Source organism: Scyliorhinus torazame, chromosome 10 (assembly GCF_047496885.1).
Source record: "Scyliorhinus torazame isolate Kashiwa2021f chromosome 10, sScyTor2.1, whole genome shotgun sequence".
Classification (NCBI taxonomy): Eukaryota; Metazoa; Chordata; class Chondrichthyes; order Carcharhiniformes; family Scyliorhinidae; genus Scyliorhinus; species Scyliorhinus torazame.
Window position 1 is genome coordinate 10,189,449 of NC_092716.1, and position 19,398 is coordinate 10,208,846.

At 47.4% G+C, this 19,398-nt stretch overlaps 1 protein-coding gene across 2 annotated transcripts in view; it reads left to right on the forward strand.

Moving 5' to 3' along the window:
* Positions 1 to 19,398, forward strand: part of cdh11 (cadherin 11, type 2, OB-cadherin (osteoblast)) — a 231,756-nt gene that overhangs the window by 104,518 nt on the left and 107,840 nt on the right. For both annotated transcript variants that reach the window (XM_072517819.1, XM_072517820.1), the window contains exon 2: positions 9,730 to 10,169. In XM_072517819.1, the coding sequence (XP_072373920.1) occupies positions 9,942 to 10,169 (228 nt within the window). In that variant the 5' untranslated portion in view covers positions 9,730 to 9,941. The remainder of the gene's footprint in view (positions 1 to 9,729; positions 10,170 to 19,398) is intronic.

A 19,398-nucleotide genomic window follows, 5' to 3' on the forward strand; every position in this document is an offset into this window, starting at 1 on the left:
GTAAAGGGTTATGGGGATATTGGGTGCAAAAGGCATTGCAGTGATCCGTGATCATACTGAATAATGGAGCAGGCTCGATGGGCTGAATGGCCTACTCCTGCTCTTAAATTCCTCTGTTCCGAACACCCTTAGTCCAATGGCCTATCATGATGTTCACAGCCTGGCATCATTATACATGATTCCGGGCCTCAACTATGAGGACAGGTTGTATAAACTTGTATTCCCTTGAGTACAGGAGATTTGAGGATGATATAATTGGGTTGATTAAAATCTTAAAAGGATTTGGCAAGGTAAATAAGGAGGAACTAATTCTGCTGCTGGGGGAATGGGGAATTTGGGGACTTGATTTTAAAATTAGAGCTGGTTGTTCGGAGTTAAATCAGCCAGCGGTTTTTCTCACTAAGAGTAGTCGGGGTTGAAAACCCTGGCGAGACATACTCCGAGAAAGATCGGCGTCACGGCACAGGCTAGTTTGAGCTGACTGGCCTCTTTCTGTATATTTTACACAGTTCAATGTGCTATATCTGAGACTGTGCAGCTACCAAGGTGCAGCGGAGAGCAGTGGCCGACCTCTACTCCATCGAGCTTTCCTGTCGAGCCACTCTCACCTGTGGCAGGGTCTTCCGAGCCCGCCAGCCGGCGGGATTTATCGGTGCTGGCTTTCCGCGGTGGGGCGGGGAAAATCCCAGCTCTGGTCTTGGGTCACCCCAGCCTTTTGTGTCAACCAAGAGCGGCAGTTCAGTACGAGACTGAGTGAGATGGAATGAACCTTTCTCCGCTGAATTCCGTCGCTGCGTCTGGACAGGTCCGTCCCCAACGGAAATCCGTAGCGCACCACAAACTGCCCAGTCACCAATGATTCAATCCAGCACTCATTAATAACACTAATTAATCAACATCAGGCCAGTTTCGGCGGAGCTCCAACCTTGTACTGATCATATGGTCTGTAGGCCGTTCTGTTAAATCCATCAATGCCCCCCCCCCCCCCCACTCCCGATACCGTGTCGGGCTCTTCTGCGGGTGGGGAAGTAGGTTACTGACATAGGGAAGGTCAGGTGGTACCCAAGCACGATCTCCGATTGGCTACCAATTAGCCCTGGCCTGCCCGAGGGTCAGGTGGTACCCGAGCATGGGCTGTGATTGGCTGGTGGTCGATCCTGGCTGCCGTTGCCGTGAGCTGGCACGCTCCCAGGATGCTTTGTTTGGTCACAGGGTGATTGAGGCCAATTCCAGGGAGACCCCCTTTGCCATTCCTGGAGGTTTGACAACCAGAATCGGGACAGAAAACCACACATTCAGATTTGTCAATTACATAAAGATAGGCGACATTGTAAGCGATATTTATGAAAGCAAAAATTACACAGCTGGTGATAAATTAAGCAAAAAGTGCTATATGAAGGCAGGTTGCTGTTGGCTTCCAGTAATGTCCTACCCTGTCATACTGGGGGACAAAATAATCTGAAAGAACAGACCCTAGAATTCACAAGTGATGGAGGATGGAAGTGTGGAATTTATACGGCGCCTTTCACAGCGACAAGATGGCTGCAAAACACTTGCCAGCCAAGTAAGTGCTTCTGGAGTGCTTTCATGTCAGACTTTGTGCACAGAAAGGTTCCAAACACAATGTCACCCGGGTCCCTGGCGCTGTGAGGCAGCAGTGCTAACCTCTGTGCCACCGAGCATGGGGGCTTTTGCATCTTCCCGAACAGGCAGACAGGGCCTTCGGGCCTCAGCACCCCATCTGTATGAGGCATTCGTGCGACAATCCCTCAGCAGTGACCTTCTCATTGAAGGTGAGAGTGCGACCAATTGAGTAACAGTTGGCAACTCCCCAAAACAGGAAACTATGGTTGTGAGAGGGGAGATAGCCAAAACAAGAAAAACCTAAGGATCATCGCCCCCGTCATCTCTGGACAACAATGAAAATTCCATTTTCTGCTCATACCTCAGAAATTAACATCTTTAAGTGTTTTGGAGAAAAGGTGATATGAAAAATTTCACACAACTCGGAGAGGTCCCAGATTAAAATATATTCCAATCAATCATTCTGCCATTAGAAAGCAGCTTAATTTGAGGCTTTGTAAGAATTTCCTATTGAGAATGATTTATCACATAAAGAAATTCCAATCACACACCATCTCATGAAAATGTTTAGTCTGTTTGGAAATCAAACCCACATTTGTCTATTTTCTACTTACAGGAAGTCTGATTAACTGCAGGCTGTGTTTACATTTAAGGCCCATTTCATCTTACTCCATTCCTAAAAAAACAATGGCCCTTCATTCCTTCCTTGACCCTCTTTAATGTTTTATTTTTCCAGCTCTCTCCTGCACCCCCGCTCCCCTTACCCCCAGCCTGCCTCTTGATTCCTGCGCCGAAAATCCACGGATGGTTAAGAAAGACTTTCTTTGTGAAGCTCAGTTTAGACCATTTCCTTTCTCATGCTGCTGTCCTTTCTCCTGCACCGACCTCTTTTGCACATTGCTGGAATATTGTTCCAGGTGGACCAATTGTCTCCTGGCCCAAGAACCATTGTTCTTCATGTGTGAGGCCAGACATTGCGTTGGCAGGATATTCAACGCTGCGAGGTACTGCGGGAAAGACATTGCGATTCACTTTTCCCGCTGACGGCACATGCCCGCAAGCTGGGTTTCGCGGCTAGGTGGCGTGTTGCAATGGGAAATCCCATCGACCGGCAGTGGGAAGGTGGACCCTCTCCTCCAACGGATGGTGCACGACCAAGAAACACGCGGCCGGGGGAACGGGGAATCCAGCCTGCGATCTTTTTAACAAAGGAAAGAATTCTTATTTATTTATATTGACGATCCGCTGATGACCATTTTGCAAAGTTGGAGATATGTGCACATTGCCTGGCTGTGGGTCCTCTTGGCATTTCACTAGGGGGAACATACAAACTCCGCACAGGCCAGGAATCAAACCCGGGACCCTGGTGCTGTGAAGCAACAGTGCTAACCACTGTGCTATCAGGCCGCCGCCCCTTGTGGAAGGCACAGCTTAAATGCAATTTTTTTCTTCCTTTATATTGAATGTTTTGCTCTGTCGGAATCTGAATCAAGACTCAACTCAAACACCGTTCGCTCCTGTCATCGAGAAGGACTCCATTAATAATAATCATCTTTATTCGTGTCACAAGTAGGCTTACCTTAACACTGCAATAAAGTTACTGTGGAAAGCCCCTAGTCCCCACATTCCGGCGTCTGTTCAGAGTGTCCAAATTACCTAACTGCACTTCTTTCGCAACTTACATAGAATTTACAGTGCAGAAGGAGGCCACTCGGCCCATCAAGTCCGCACCGGCCCCTAGAAAGAGCACCCTACCCAAGCCCACACCTTCACCCCATCCGCGTAACCCAACCCAACTGTTTTTGAACACGAAGGGCAATTTAGCATGGCCAATCCACCTAAGTTGCACATCTTTGGACTGTGGGAGGAAACCGGAGCACCCGGAGGAAACCCACACAGACACAGGGAGAATATGCAGACTCCGCAAATGCCAGGAATCGAACCTGGGACCATGGCACTGCGAAGCAACAGCGCTAACTACTGTGCTACTGTGCCACTTGTGGGAGGAAGATTTAATTCCAACAATAACCTCTTGATCAGGGTCCCTTAGGTCTTACTCGGTCAAACCTCTTCACTGCTGACCTCCTTTCACACCATCTGTTCACCTCCGATTCCTTCTCCTGCATCCGTGGAAATCCCAGAATTCTTCCCCTTGCCTTTTGTTTAAAAAAGACAGAAATAGGAAAAATTAAGTCACAAAACTTCAAACTTTTTCGAGATTTAATACTTGGAGATTGAACATTTATCCACCGGCTTTACATTCATTGATTCCAGGAGAAAATTGAATTTTAACTTGCTTTTTATTAATACCCTCTGAATAGTACATCACATATTAGCGCTGGAGACAGCAGTATTTGCATATATATATAAAACCCAGTTCCTTAGGGAAGGTGTCTGCAAAAGGAACAGTGAATACAGCAAGAGATATTCTAATATGTAAAAGCTCAGATAAAGGCTGCAGAAACTGATTTCACTGCACAAAACAATTAATGGCCAGACCTCAATCCAGTGGACAACCATTATTGAATGATTTTTTAAAAATCATGTGCATTTCACCCAGTGTTTGGTCTTAGCATTTCGAGGTGACTAAACATAGAACACACAGTGCCTGCCTTGTGTTGAAGGTACATAATTCATGAGCAATCTGTGGTTGCAGGTGTGTGTGTGATTCGAGAATCTAAATGATAAAAATATCATTACGGTAACATCCAACTGGAGTGAGAAACATAATCCAACCCATGACCTATCTGTAACCTGTGTCCTTATTGTGCATTTACATATCCTGTCTACATTTGCTGTCTAATAGTTGAACAAGAATTTGACAGTAATACTGGACATGGTAATTTGCCACAAAGTAACTGGTTTAACATGAAAGCTCATCTCAATCTTCCTCTGAACAGATGTTTACAAGTTTATTTCAGAATTGGTTCAAATGATAGAACAGAATGGCGGCATCATGTGATATTGATTTTCTAATCGTTCAACTGCTGTCAAGTCTGTCATTCCTGCCTTAATCAGCATCATCAAATCAGGCTGGTAGCATTTGACAGGGGCGATGTCGAGGAAGCTTTACTTATTTAACTCCATGCTGTACCTGTCCTGGAGTGTTTGATGGGGACAGTGTAGAGGGAGCTTCACTCTGTATCTAACCCCATGCTGTACCTGTCCTGAGAGTGTTTGATGGGGACAGTGTAGAGGGAGCTTCACTCTGTATCTATCCCCGTGCTGTACCTGTCCTGGGAGTGTTTGATGGGGACAGTGTAGAGGGAGCTTTACTGTGTATCTAACCCCGTGCTGTACCTGTCCTGGGAGTGTTTGATGGGGACAGTGTAGAGGGAGCTTTACTCTGTATCTAACCCCGTGCTGTACCTGTCCTGGGAGTGTTTGATGGGGATAGTGTAGAGGGAGCTTCACTGTGTATCTAACCCCGTGCTGTACCTGTCCTGGGAGTGTTTAATGGGGACAGTGTAGAGGGAGCTTGACTCTGTACCTAACCCCATGCTGTACCTGTCCTGGGAGTGTTTGATGGGGACAGTGTAGAGGGAGCTTCACTCTGTATCTAACCCCGGCCTGTACCTGCCCTGGGAGTGTTTGATGGGGACAGTGTAGAAGGAGCTTTAGTCAGTATCTAACCCAGTGCTGTACCTGTCCTGGGAGTGATTGATGGGGACAGTGTAGAGGGAGCTTTAGTCAGTATCTAACCCCTTCAGGACGCGCGACAACGCAGAATCGCCGAGCAGAAGCTTATAGCCAAGTTCCGCACACATGAGTGCGGCCTCAACCGGGACCTGGGATTCATGTCGCATTACATTCATCCCCCACCATCTGGCCTGCAAAATCCTGCCAACCTACCTACCTACAAGGGGCTGTTTAGCACAGGGCTAAATCACTGATTTTGAAAGCAGATCAAGGCAGGCCAACAGCACGGTTCAATTCCCGTGACAGCATCCCCGAACAGACGCCGGAATGTGGCGACTAGGGGCTTTTCACAGTAACTTCATTTGAAGCCTACTTGTGACAATAAGCGATTTTCATTTCATTTCATTTTCAACTGTCCTGGCTTGACACAATTCACACCTCTTTAACCTGGGGTCACCCCATCTCTGGATCTGTAAAGATTTAATCACCTGCTAATGCTCGCATTCCAAGCATTGTCTGGCATCTTTGAATCTGTCTATATATATGTTTCTGGAACATACCACTGCATTCACCTGAGGAAGGAGCAGCGCTCCGAAAGCTAGTCACATCGAAACAAACCTGTTGGACTTTAACCTGGTGTTGTAAAACTTCTTACTGACCTTGGAGTGTTTGATGGGGACCGTGTAGCGGGAGCTTTACTCTGTATCTAACCCCGTGCTGTAGCTGTCCTGGGAGTGTTTGATGGGGGACAGTGTAGAGGGAGCTTTACTCTGTATCTAACCCTGTGCTGTACCTGTCCTGGGAATGTTTGATGGGGGACAGTGTAGAGGGAGCTTTACTCTGTATCTAACCCTGTGCTGTACCCATCCTGGGAGTGTTTGATGGGGACAGTGTAGAGGGAGCTTTACTCTGTATCTAACCCCGTGCTGTACCTGTCCTGGGAGTGTTTGATGGGGACAGTATAGAGGGAGCTTTACTCTGTATCTAACCCTGTGCTGTACCCATCCTGGGAGTGTTTGATGGGGATAGTGTAGCGGGAGCTTTATTCTGTATCTAACCCCGTGCTGTACCTGTCCTGGGAGTGTTTGATGGGGACAGTGTCGCGGGAGCTTTACTCTGTATCTAACCCCGTGCTGTACCTGTCCTGGGAGTGTTTGATGGGGACAGTGTAGAGGGAGCTTTACTCTGTATCTAACCCCGTGTTGTACCAGTCCTGGGAATGTTTGATGGGGGACAAGGTAGAGGGAGCTTTACTCTGTATCTAACCCCGTGCTGTACCTGTCCTGGGAGTGTTTGATGGGGACAGTGCAGAGGGAGCTTTACTCTGTATCTATCTCTGTGCTGTACCTGTCCTGGGAGTGTTTGATGGGGACAGTGTAGAGGGAGCTTTACTCTGTATCTAACCCCGTGCTGTACCTGTCCTGGGAGTGTTTGATGGGGGACAATGTAGAGGGAGCTTTACTCTGTATCTAACCCCGTGCTGTACCTGTCCTGGGAGTGTTTGATGGGGACAGTGTAGAGGGAGCTTTACTCTGTATCTAACCCCGTGCTGTACCTGTCCTGGGAGTGTTTGATGCCGACAGTGACCCCCAATGTCTTTCGGAACTTGTGGGAGGAAACCGGAGCACCCGGAGAATGTGCAGACTCCACAATGACAATGACCCAAGCTGGCAACCGAACCTGGGGTCCCTGGCACTGTGAAGCAACAGTGCTAACCACTGTGCGACCGTGCTGCCCCACGACAGAGGCTGAGCTATTATACAAATGCTGTTTAATTCCCAGTTCATTTTGGTCAAGGGAACAATCATACCCAGCTGGATGAATGTCATGCATGTCACATGCAGGTTATTACACTATCCAATCCCTGTCCTTTGCAGCCATATTTCTGTAATGGCTATCAAATTGTACTTATTTATTTCTATGTGCTCCCTCAGTTCATCTGTTTTGTTTCATTTGTTTCATTCATTCAGATTCAGAGCCTTTCAGTTTTAACCTTTTATTCCTGTTCTAGCCTCTAGTCTCATCTGTTGATGTACTGTTAGATTTGTGCTCTCTATCCCTTCCTGTCAGAATCTGTTTCTCATTGCCTCCGACAATACCGTTCTCTTTTCCCTTGTCTCTGCTCTTTGATTTACCACATCTTCTCAAATTTGATCCCTTGCCCCCCCCACTGGTTAACTCAAGACCCTCTCTGCTGCTTCCCTCGTCACAAAGAGCTTTTCTCCCAGCTGCCCTCAGGAACATTCAAAACAATTGACTTCCATTCCATTATTCACTGTAAACTTTCAAAGTAAAATGGTATCCATAAGAATTATTACCGACTAGCCTAGTTGACTTACACTTGGAATCTCCCCTTTGTTGATACGGAGAAGGGGAAACCATACTCTAACAACAGTGATAACAATTTGCATTTGTACAGCATCTTTCACAGAAAGTTCCAAGTTGTTTCACAAGTACTTTCGATCAAAAGTGAACAAAGAAGGAGGGGACTACCCATATAAAAGGACAGGGCACACATGCTCTTTCCCTTTCCATAGGCGACACTCAGAGAGACAGGGGCAGATCAGGGAAGCATCACACTCACCACATGGATTAGAGCAGACTGGTTAGTTCGATCGAGTTACTATAGTAAGATTAGCAGGAGAGTCGAACCCAAGCAGGAGAATTGTTAACTGTTTAATAAATGTGTTAAACCTATCTCCAAGTCTGAACCTTCCTTTGTCAGAGCATATATCAAGGAAGCAGCTTATGCTACGTGAAGAAGCATAACACAACAGAAATACCATTATGTTACCACTTCCCCCATTAGGACAGGTGGTTAAAAACTTAATCAAAGAGGCTCATTTTAACTATTGTTTCAAAGGCAAGAGAGATGTGGAGAGAAAGGGGGTTTAATAATAATAATCGCTTATTGTCACAAGTAGGCTTCAATTAAGTTACTGTGAAAAGCCTCTAGTCGCCACATTCTGCCGCCTGTTTGGGGACGCCGGTACGGGAATTGAACCCGTACTGCTGGCCTTGTTCTGCATTACAAGCCAGCTTTTTAGCCCACTGTGCTAAACCAGCTCCTTTATAGGGAAGGAGTTCTAGAACTGAGGAACTTGGGGGTTGGTGCAGTGAATCAAATGGGGGATGCACTAGAGGTTAGAACTGGAGGGATACAGACATGTTAGATGGTGTTAAATAACTACTTTGCAGAAGGGGGTCATTCAGCCCATTGATTCTGCGCCAACAGTCTGAAAGAGCACCTTAGCTAGATCCACTCCCCATCCCCCCCCCATAACTCCAGAAAGCTTAAGAAAATTGGAGCTGTTGACTGCATTTATTTCGAGTTGTTCAATGGAAAATGCTTTATTATTTATTTATCTTTGCTCCAAACAAATTCACTTGAGAAGGTGGAACGGACACACTAGAATTCAGTGCCATCTCCAACACATTTATCACATTAGCTCTATCAATTCCACATGTGTGAGGGGAAACATTTCCTTTGATAGCTTGATGTTGTGAAATTAATCATGTTGCAACACTTTACAGATAATTAATAGCAAGATAGCAAATCCATCAGTCTCCTCTGTGTGTATGTTTGTGTGTGTCTGTGTGCTTGTCTGAGAGTTTGCAATCAGCAGCAAATGGAGAGTGCTTTTTTCATTGCACTAACATTCCCTCACTAGCTGTGGGCCTTTATGCTGGGACTTGCGATGATTCAAGACAAAACAGCCTGTCAGCCTAAAGAGACCCGGGCAAATGACTGTGTTTCCCCTGAATGAATCAGGTTGAAAATCCTTTCTGAGCCACAAGTATAAGTTAGGGCAGCTCATACTTTAAAATCACGCACAGAAATAAAGACATGGAAAGGAAGGCAGGATTGCGAGAGAGAAAAAAAGGATTTTAAAAAATCTATCTTTAATTCGCCAAAAATAATTAAAATCCGAAGGAATGAGACTCTACACTTGATTAAAAAAATGTACGTTTGCAGCGTTGGAGAGGCTGTTTGACAGTAATTACGATTGATCGTGTCGTTAACATTGTACTTACACTAGAAGGATGAGACCTAGCTTTTTCTGACATGTTTAGTGAGCATTAAATGGGCGAGCCTCGCATCTTTACACCAATATTTGTGTTTCAATGCTGAGTCTCTGGATTAGCTACTGTTATGGTTATAATGGAGCTTTTGGGGGAACAGGGCATCTCGGAGAGCAAATTCATGCTTTTTGTGTTGAACTGCACATTTATAGACATTGAAGGTTGCTGCCTGATTTACTCTTCAGTGACGGAAATAGCCTCACTTTTATTCTCGTTGCAAAGTCCATGCTGATCTTGAGTTCAACCCTGACATTGCGATCATGGCCCTGTTTTGGATTGGTTGTTTGAGCACATAAGCAAGGCAGTAAGCAGGAAGCAATTTGGACAATGTCTCGGTTGATTGTCGAGTGGAAGATTAACTGTTGCTCCTTCAGGGAAGGACTAACAACATCTGATTTCTCTTTTTATTTTGTGATCTTGTAGGTAATAAAGTTGGGAAGTCCTGGCCTGCGGACAGGCAATGAACTACTGAGCAAGCAGCGAGTCATCCCGATGAAGGAACATTGACAGAAGATCCCCTGCTCAATCCGGAGTTCGGGCTGGCCAGCGGCTATTGGACCTCCTCCAGTCCGTGACTGAGCTCAATCCAACAAGCCAAAAATAAAATATATTAAAGGACGCAAATTGGAAGCGAGATGAGGCGAGACTTTTATTTGCACTGCTTCCTGGCATGCTTCAGCATTGCCCATTGGAGTCACGCTGCCCCTGCGAGAAATTCCACTGGCACCCGGGCGTCAACTCGATCTCGTCATGGACTTGGTGTCAAAGGTCAAGTGCTTCACAGATCCAAGAGAGGCTGGGTTTGGAATCAGTTCTTTGTTATAGAGGAGTATACAGGCCCAGATCCTGTACTCGTGGGAAGGGTAAGGCTATTTCTCCATTGTTTTCTTCATAGGAAGATAAGGAATAAGAGCTGGAGTAGGCCATTCAGCCCTTCAAGCCTGACCAAATTCAGTAAAATCATGGTTCACCTTCTACCTCAACTCCACCACCCACAGTATTTCCAAATCCATTAATTCTCTCAGCACCCATAAACCTAGCAACCTCTGACTCAAATATACGCAACAAGTGAGCATCAACAGCCCTGGAAGATTTTTAATATTCACGACGTTTTGAGTGGACAAGTAACTCCCTATCTCAGTCCGAAGTGATTGATCATTTCATTCGAGACTGTGCCCCTGTGCTTTAGATTATCTGGCTAGTGGGGGGGTGGGGGGGGGGGAACGACAACCTCACAGCATTTACCCTGTTCTATGTTTGTAGGTCTGCTCTGATTCATTTGAGTTCTAAATCAGGGGTTTCCAAACCAGAGAGTGGTAGGATGAATGGTGAGGGTCACAATCTCCCACTCCTCCACAGCTGCAATGTAGAGTGTTCACTCTGGTGGGTCAGCCCCGGGCTCCGAAGCCCTTGGCTTGTGCGCACGCTTAATTATTATTTTTTTCTCCACCCCCGCTCTCACAACTCCCTACCCCCCACCCCGTTTCACATAACCTACCCTCCCCATTACCCCCTTAAATACCTGCCCCAGCCCCACCCCTGCACCCCCGCTTCTATTCCTGCGTCATTTCAATGTCGAGTGTCGAAATGTGATCACAGTGAGGAAAAGTCTAGACAACGCGGTTTGAAGGAATATAAACCCAGTTTCCTCAATCTCTCCTCACAGGATAAACACCTCACCTAAAGAATGAGTTGAATGAACCTTTGTTGCCTTCTACCTAAGGCCTGGTATATCCCTCCTTAGGTAAAGACACAAAACCTGCCCACCATACTCTAGGTGTGGTCCATCGAGATCCAATATAATTGTAGTAAGACTTAGGTACTCTTATACTCCCATCCTTTTGTAATAAAGACTATTGGACCTTCCTAATTGCTTGCTCGATCTACATGTTAACATTCTATACATGATTCATGGATCTTTATGAATGCAAACATTTCCCAATGTCAGTAATTGAAAAAACACTCTGCTTTTGCATTTTCCTACCATTTCTCAATGTTATATTCACATTTCTCCCCATTCGTTTAACCTCTCTAAATCCATCTTCAACCTCTTTGTGTACGCCTCACAATGTCCACCAGCAATCTGGGACACGACACTCAGTCTCCTTGTCTAAGTCATTGATATGGACTGTAAATTGTTGAGGCCCAGGTTCTGATCTTTGCGGCACCCCACTCATTACAGAATGTCAACCTGAAAGTGACCCATTTATTCTTTCTACTCTCCCTTCTCCCTTTCTTCTGTCCATGAACCATCCTCGATCCATATTACCTCCAATCCTATGAGCACCAATTTTGTGGAATCATTCCCTGTATGGCACCTTGTTGAACATTTGTTTGTCTGACTATCCAAATAAACTGCATCCATTGCTTCCCTCTTACCCACTCTGCCAGCTGCAACTTCAAAAACTCCAGCAGATTTGTCAAATACGATTTCCCTGCCACAAATCCATGCTGATTCTGTCAATGTATCTCATGATTTTCTCGTGACCTGTTACTACGCCCCTAATAATTCACAGTAGCATTTTCCTGATGACATTTTCCTTCCTTTCATGAGCAGGGAGACTCAGTTTGCTGCTTCACAATCCATGGGAACCATTCCCATTCCTGAGTTTCGGAAGAGCAAATCCAACCCTTTCTGCAGCTGCCTCCCTTGAACCCCTTAAGCCGTAGGCCATCGAGTCCAGGGCGTTTGTTGCCTTTCAGTGTCATTAGTTTCTCCAGTACTATTTACTGAACATAGAGAGAATAGACACAGAGCTCAGTTTAACATCTAATCTGATGTTAATCTGAGATTATTTCAAAGAGTAAGAGAGACTTGCCTGGTGTCCTGGCCAGTACTTGCTCCTGAATCAACATCGCAAAAGCAGACTATCTGGTCGCTTTCTCACTGTTGAACTTGCTGTGTACAAAATGACTGCTGTTTCCCACTTTATAACGGTGGCGACATTTCAATGCATTTTAATTGGTATCCTGATATCTTGGAAGGCATCGCATAAACACAAGTTTTTTTTAAAGTTCTTCGTTCTCCCTAGACTCCTGGTTCCAAGCTATTGCTGCAATATTTTTGCTGCCTTCTCCCATGGGTACTTGTTTAATGTCTGACATTTGTTTATTCCCCAACAATAGTTTTTACAAGGCAGTAACAGAATGTGTTGGACAATCTCAGCAGATCTGTGGAGAGAGAACTGGAAATGGGATGGGATTTATTTTCTTGTTGGTGGTGGTGGTGGTGGTGGGAGGGTGTGGGGAAGGGGCGGGGGGTGGTTGTGTGGAGCAGTGGGGCTGGAGAGAGGGCCAGTGGATCGCCGGAGATGGAAAAAGATGTCGTGGATAAAAAGACAAAGGGAATGTAAATGAGGATGATTAAGGCTAAACTCAGAAGGGTGCTGATAGTGGCACATTAAGAGATCAGAATGTGTTAATGGCAGAACAGAGGTAAGCAATGTGTCAAAGGACAACTTGGAACAGGAGGCAGAGGCCCTCGTGGGGGGTGGGGTGGCGGTGGTGGTGGTGGTGGGGGGGCGGAGGAAGTGGAGACAGTGGTGAGGGGAAAATGGATCGATAGAAGCACTGAATGGATTTACAAAGTTTTTTCTTTTATCCTGCCCAATGTTTCAGATGGACGATCCTTTGTCAGAGCTGGAAGATGTTAGAGATGAACAGCTTTCTAACATATATACAGTTCAGGCAAGGGAAAAACAGGCAGCAGGGATAAAGAAAAAGGCAGAGGTTTTGGTTAGGGTACTATTTATCCACAAGGTAAGGGGCAGTATGGTCTCCTCTTGTCCTTACAAGGATTAAATTCCTTGAGTTTCTTCCATCATGCAATGAACTCATGCCTAATCTAGATCTTAACTCTTGGCTCCATGCCCTGGAAGAACCTTGCCCGGCAAAAATCAACCCATCTCAGATTTAATTTAGGAATTGAGATAGTGTCCACTGCCCCTTGTGAGCATTTCATTCCTCGACACCCTTGCATAAACAAGCGTTTCCTAACTTCTCCATAAATGGCTTGGCTCTGGTTTTAAGGTTATGAACCTTTTCCTTGAACTCTCCTGCGCGTGGAAAAAGATTTCTCTCTTTCTGTCCTAATAGTTTCTTTTGAAATCCCCAAACCTCCGGAAAATCGCCAAATTGATGTCACGGGTAAATGTGCATTCAAGACGATGCAGTAATGACGCAGGTCTAAAGGAGATGTAAATGGTTACAGGAGAAAATAAGAGCGGAGGGAAAGGTGGGCGGCGGGGGGTGGGGGGGGGGGGGGGGTAGCAGCAATGAAAATTCGGTAAAGAGGGTGAGGTTGCCATGGCCTGAGAATGTGATGGGGAAAGGTGGGTAGGCCCCAAGGTTAACCCTAACCTGCCTGCCTGATGGTCAAATACCAATAAAGAAAACAAGCCCATACCTCATGCCTCGGTTCTGCGTCTCTTAACATGAAACAAACATCTCAGCTTTGAACTTGTCAATTGACCACCGGCCTCTATTCGCTTTTTGTGGGGACAAAGTGTTCCAGATTTCCTTTACACTTTGTGTGAAGAGCTGCCCTTGAACGGCCTGGCTGTAATTTTAATGTAATCAAACACAGATCAATCAAACCATTGTACCAGACAATTCCAGTTGACATGTTAGCCAGCTCGATTATTTTAAGTACCTTTACCTCTGTGGGGTTCAAGGGATGCATGTGTTCCCCAACAGTTCTATGATGTACCACACTGTCCTGCAAGAAAGGGGCAAAATGATTGTGCAGAAGTGTGTTTGAATTATGTTTCTTCCACAGCTGACTGGCTGGAGTATTATGAAGACAGTGGGTAGTGGACTAATGTCTCTCTATCTTCTGGTCACCTCAAACCTCTCAATCCGATCAACCTTAAGTCTTATTTACTCAAGGGGAGATAAGGATATTGCGACGCGCGGTTGGCAAATCACTGTCTCCAAACTCAATCTCTTTTCCACTGAGTCGCTAATCAAAGGGACTGAAAATTGACACGGGAGATTTCTCCAAAATTTATCAGTGTCAAAAAACAGGAAAAGGAGTAAAATGATCCTCGGGCCTAATAGGATTTGAGAAACTGAACGCATTCATATTGTTTCAACACACAAACGATAACGGACGGGAAAAGAGTCAGCATTGTGCCCGAATAATTGTGATACCCCGTGTATCAGATCGACTCCCAATTCTGCCCCAAACCGCGTGCTCTCCGAGGGGAGGGGAAGCCGGAAAACAGTTAATTGCTGATTCTTTCTCACAACCATTTCTTTAAAAACCCAAAAAATTGGGACAAATGTAGGAGCAGCACGATGGCGCAGTGAGGGAGCATTGCTGCCTCACGGCGCCGAGGTCCCAGGTTCGATCCCGGCTCTGGGTCACTGTCCGTGTGGAGTTTGCACATTCTCCCCGTGTTTGCGTGGGTTTCGCCCCCACAACCCAAAGTTGTGCAGGGTAGGTGGATTGGCCACGCTAAATTGCCCCTTAATTGGAAAAATTGGGTACTCTAAACTTATATTTAAAAAAATTGGGACAATTGTAAGAGAAAATATTCTGAGTTGCTCGTACATGAAATTTCACTCCAATGTTCTTTACTTCTTCACCTGCTCCCCTGCCACAATACTGCCCCCAGGATGCATGCAGGGAAATCTACCCTGTCCAGATGTGGGGGCTTATTTGCTTGAGGGTGATAGATAGAAACACGCCATGTGGTAAACCATCCCCCTCACCCCCCCCCCCCCCCCTCCCCATCCCCACCCCCACCCCCACCCCAGTTGTCTCTCCTTGAAGATACTCTCTCAGTGGTGATTGCGTTCCTCTGAAAGACAGCACCTCGCACAGTGCAGAGCAGCCTCAGTTACAGCGCTGCTGTAAGTGTGTTCAAAGTCTTTGGAGTGGGACTCGAATTCCTAACCTTGTGACTCAGAGAAGAGAGCGCTGCCTGCAGGGCCACAGCTGACACCTGCACCTGCGCCGCTGCAAATCCGCACCAACCCCTATCAGCCCATCGCCCCTGCTCTTTCTCACCAATATTTTTCCACCAACTCCTTCTTAAATGTCATGATGTGCTTGACTTGTACAGGTGGTCGAGAATTTTATATTCTGCCGATCCTCTGCTGGGAAAAAAAGGATTCTACATTCGCACTTTCAGTGCTGATGCTACTTATGAAACTGTTCCATGGCTCATGTAAAACAGTGAGAGGTGGAACCATGGATATAATGTGTGTTAACTGTTCACACACTTGTGTTCCACACTATAGTTTGAAGAGTTTTTTTTCCGCTGAATCTCTTTGGTGGGGCAAAACACAAAGGGTCCTGTTCTTTGGTGTTGGGGTGGGGGGGGGTTATGATTTGTCACCAGCCCCTCCCTGTTCTGCTGCGGGCAGGCAATGTGCAGATTTAGTGCTCCCAGCTCATTACCATGGTGCAGCATGGGGTCCGAGTGCTTTCCTTGCTGTTGATTGGTGCCTGCGCTAAGAATGGGGTTGATCAGTGATGTCCTGACAACATGTGGCACAGCCAGTCTGCACTTCTTAAAGGCAGGCTATCCACCCCCCACCCACCCCACCCCTTTGAGGGAAGCCATATTAAATATTGTTGCTGGATTTTGGAACATGTAAACCTAATAATAATCGCTTATTGTCACAGGTAGGCTTCAGTGAAGTTACTGTGAAAAGCCCCTAGTCGCCACATTCCGGCACCTGCTCGGGGAACCTGCGCTGCTGCTATGTTCTGCATTACAAGCCAGCTATTTAGCCCACTGTGCTAAACCAACCCCTATAAGGCCAGGACAGTGGGAGGGTGATGAGTGTGATGGTGGAGGTCTTTACCGGTGGAGGTGGACTGGATGAGTAATGCCAAGAACAAAGAAGAACAAAGAAAAGTACAGCACAGGAACAGGCCCTTCGGCCCTCCAAGCCTGCGCTGACCATGCTGCCCATCTAAACTAAAATCTTCTACACTTCCGGGGTCCGTATCCCTCTATTCTCGTCATATTTGTGTATTTGTCAAGACGTCCCTTAAACGTCACTATCGTCCCTGCTTCCACCACCTCCTCTGGCAGCCAGTTCCAGGCACCCACTACACTGTGTAAAAAACTTCCCTCGCACATCTCCTCTAAACTTTGCCTGTAGCACCATAAACATATGCCCCCTAGTAATTGACCCCTCTACCCTGGGAAAAAGCTTCTGACTATCCACTCTGTCCATGCTCCTCATAACCTTATAGACTTCTATCAGGTCGCCCCTCAACCTCCTTCGCTCCAGTGAGAACAAACCGAATTTCTCCAACCTCTCTTCGTAGCTAATGCCCTCCAAACCAGGCAACATCCTGGTAAATCTCTTCTGCACCCTCTCTAAAGTCTCCACATTCTTCTGGTAGTGTGGAGACCAGAATTGAACACTATACTCCAAGTGTGGCCTAACTAAGGTTCTATACAGCTGCAACATGACTTGCCAATTTTTATACTCAATGCCCCGGCCAATGAAGGCAAGCATGCCATTTGCCTTCTTGACTACCTTCTCCACCTGTGTTGCCACTTTCAGTGACTTGTGGACCTGTACACCCAGATCCCTCTGCCTGCCAATACTCTGAAGGGTTCTACCATTCACTATATCTTTCCCACCTGTATTAGACCTTCCAAAATGCATTACCTCACTTTTGCCCGGATTGATCTGCCATCTCTCTGCCCAAGTCTCCAACGGATCTACATCGTGCTGTATCCTCTGACGGTCCTCATCTGTTCCTCAGGAGGCCAGGAAACCTCAAAGATTACCCTCAGCAGGGATCGGGAGCAGGTTGTCACAGAGGTCAATACCTGGATTCCAGTCGCAAAGGTCTGCCGCAGGGACACAAGAAGTCGAATAACTTCACGAGGGTGGTCAAGGTCATTGAATACATTTTCACACGACATCACTTACCCACCACAACACCAGCCCTTCATGCTACCCAACGCACTACACATCCAGCATTCACCCAACAGCACTCCCTAACAGTCAGGGCTCAGACCTCACATCCAGATACCCCACCTCACTCTCGCACACTGAGTAATACTACCACCCACTACCCGCTGCCTTCATAATACTCCAGCCAGTCAGCTGTGGAAGAAACATAATTCAAACACACTTCTACACAATCATTTTGCCCCTTTCTTGCAGGACAGTGTGGTACATCATAGAACTGTTGGGGGATAAGGACACATGCATCCCTTGAACCCCACAGAGGTAAAGGTTCTTAAAATAATCGAGCTGGCTAACATGTCATCTGGCATTGTCTGGTACAATGGTTTGATTGATCTGTGTTTGATTACATTAGTCCAGAAACAGATATTTATAACTATACTTCTATACTCAAACGCTTAAATCTGTGGGTGGAGTTGGAGAGCTAATTATACTGAGAAGCTTCTGGAGAGCAAGAATCTGGATTCTGGACAGAGAACGTGGGCAGAATTTTCTATTTTTAGCAGGCATCTCATGTGCCTCCCGAGAAAGTGGCAAGACACAAGCGCTAAATCTTAGGAGGGAGTCCCACTGTATATCTTCTATCCATTAAGAGGACAACAGTGGACCTTCCTCGGACTGAACACCCTGGGATTTGATGCCAAGCCCACCGAGGTCTGCCAGCCAATCAGGGAGGCCAGCAGCCCTTGTACTCCACAGCAGCATGGAGGAGGCCATGGCTTCTGCTGGATTAACACCCCACCGGAGACCCAGGCTTGCAAAACAATCCAGGAAAAGGGGGGTGGGATGCTTTCCGAGGGGTGGGAGGGTACATGGGAAAGGGCAGCCATGGGGGTCAGCAGTTAGGGCAGGGTATAGTTGTCAGTGGTGATCCTCTGCCCCACAGGATTTGTGCAGGTCAAGAGATCTGCCGCTGGTGCGGTGGGGGGGGGGGGGGGGGGGGGGGTAGCGTGCTGTCATCGCCAGGGATTGGAGCTTCCGCCCATCCCATTTTCCCCTCGATGCTCCATTCTCTCCCCGACTGGGAATCCCAATCCCGGCACCCGGCAATGAGAATCCACCCCAAAGTAAATTTTGGGCGGGAGAACCTGGTTGCTCCGTCGAGATTCCCTTCGCAATCCACCCACACTTAATCATTTTTGTGGGAGATTCTTACTTCAATTATCCCCCACTTGGAATTCTTTCTGGAGTGGGGACCTAAAGACATTACCAAGTGCCAGGACGCTGCCCTGCCCTGTCTCTGACCACCTGGGGGCTCCAATGGCCTCCAGGTCCACCAGCCTGGCCATCACGTCTGGTTTCAGTTTTTGGAACCAGTGTTGTTTGGCGCCAGCCTCTCACTGGGCCTGTGGGTGGAGTGAATCCTGGGAGCCGGGAAACTCCGGCTTCGAATTGGATGAGCTTATTTAAATTAGTTTAAAGACTCATTTCAATATGCGGGGATTCACGCCCAGGCGCAATGGGCGGGTTAGAATTGCGACCCTAGTCTCAGAAGGAGACGTCAGTGCAGATGATCAACAGCTTGGTCGAAGAGGTGGATTTTAAAGAGTGTCTGAAAAGAAGGGAGGAGCGAGTGAGAGAGGGAATTCCAGGGCATTGGGTGCAGATGGCAGGCAGTGCAACCACCAATGGTGCAGCAAATAAAATTGGGAAAGCTCAAAGGATCAGGGGTGGGATTCTCCGCAATCGGCGCGATGCCCGCCGACTGGTGCCAGAAGCGGCGCGAATCAGTCCAGCATCGCGCCGTCCCAAAGGTGCGGAATTCTCCGCATCTTGAGGGGCCGAGCCCGCACCTTGAGGGGCTAGGCCCGCGCCGGACTGATTTCCGCCCCGCCAGCTGGCGGGAAAGGCCTTTGGTGCCCCGCCAGCTGGCGCGGAAAAGACTTTGCCGTGCGGCGCATGCGCGGGAGCGTCAGCGGGCCCTCACGGCATCCCCGCGCATGCGCAGTGGAGGGGGGTCTCTTCCGCCTCCGCCATAGTGGAGACCATGGCGAAGGCGGAAGGAAAAGAGCGCCCCCACGGCACAGGCCCGCCCGCGGATCGGTGGGCCCCGATCGCAGGCCAGGCCACGGTGGGTGCACCCCCTGGGGCCAGATCGCCCCGCGCCCCCCCCCAGGACCCCGGAGCCCGCCCGCGCCGCCTTGTCCC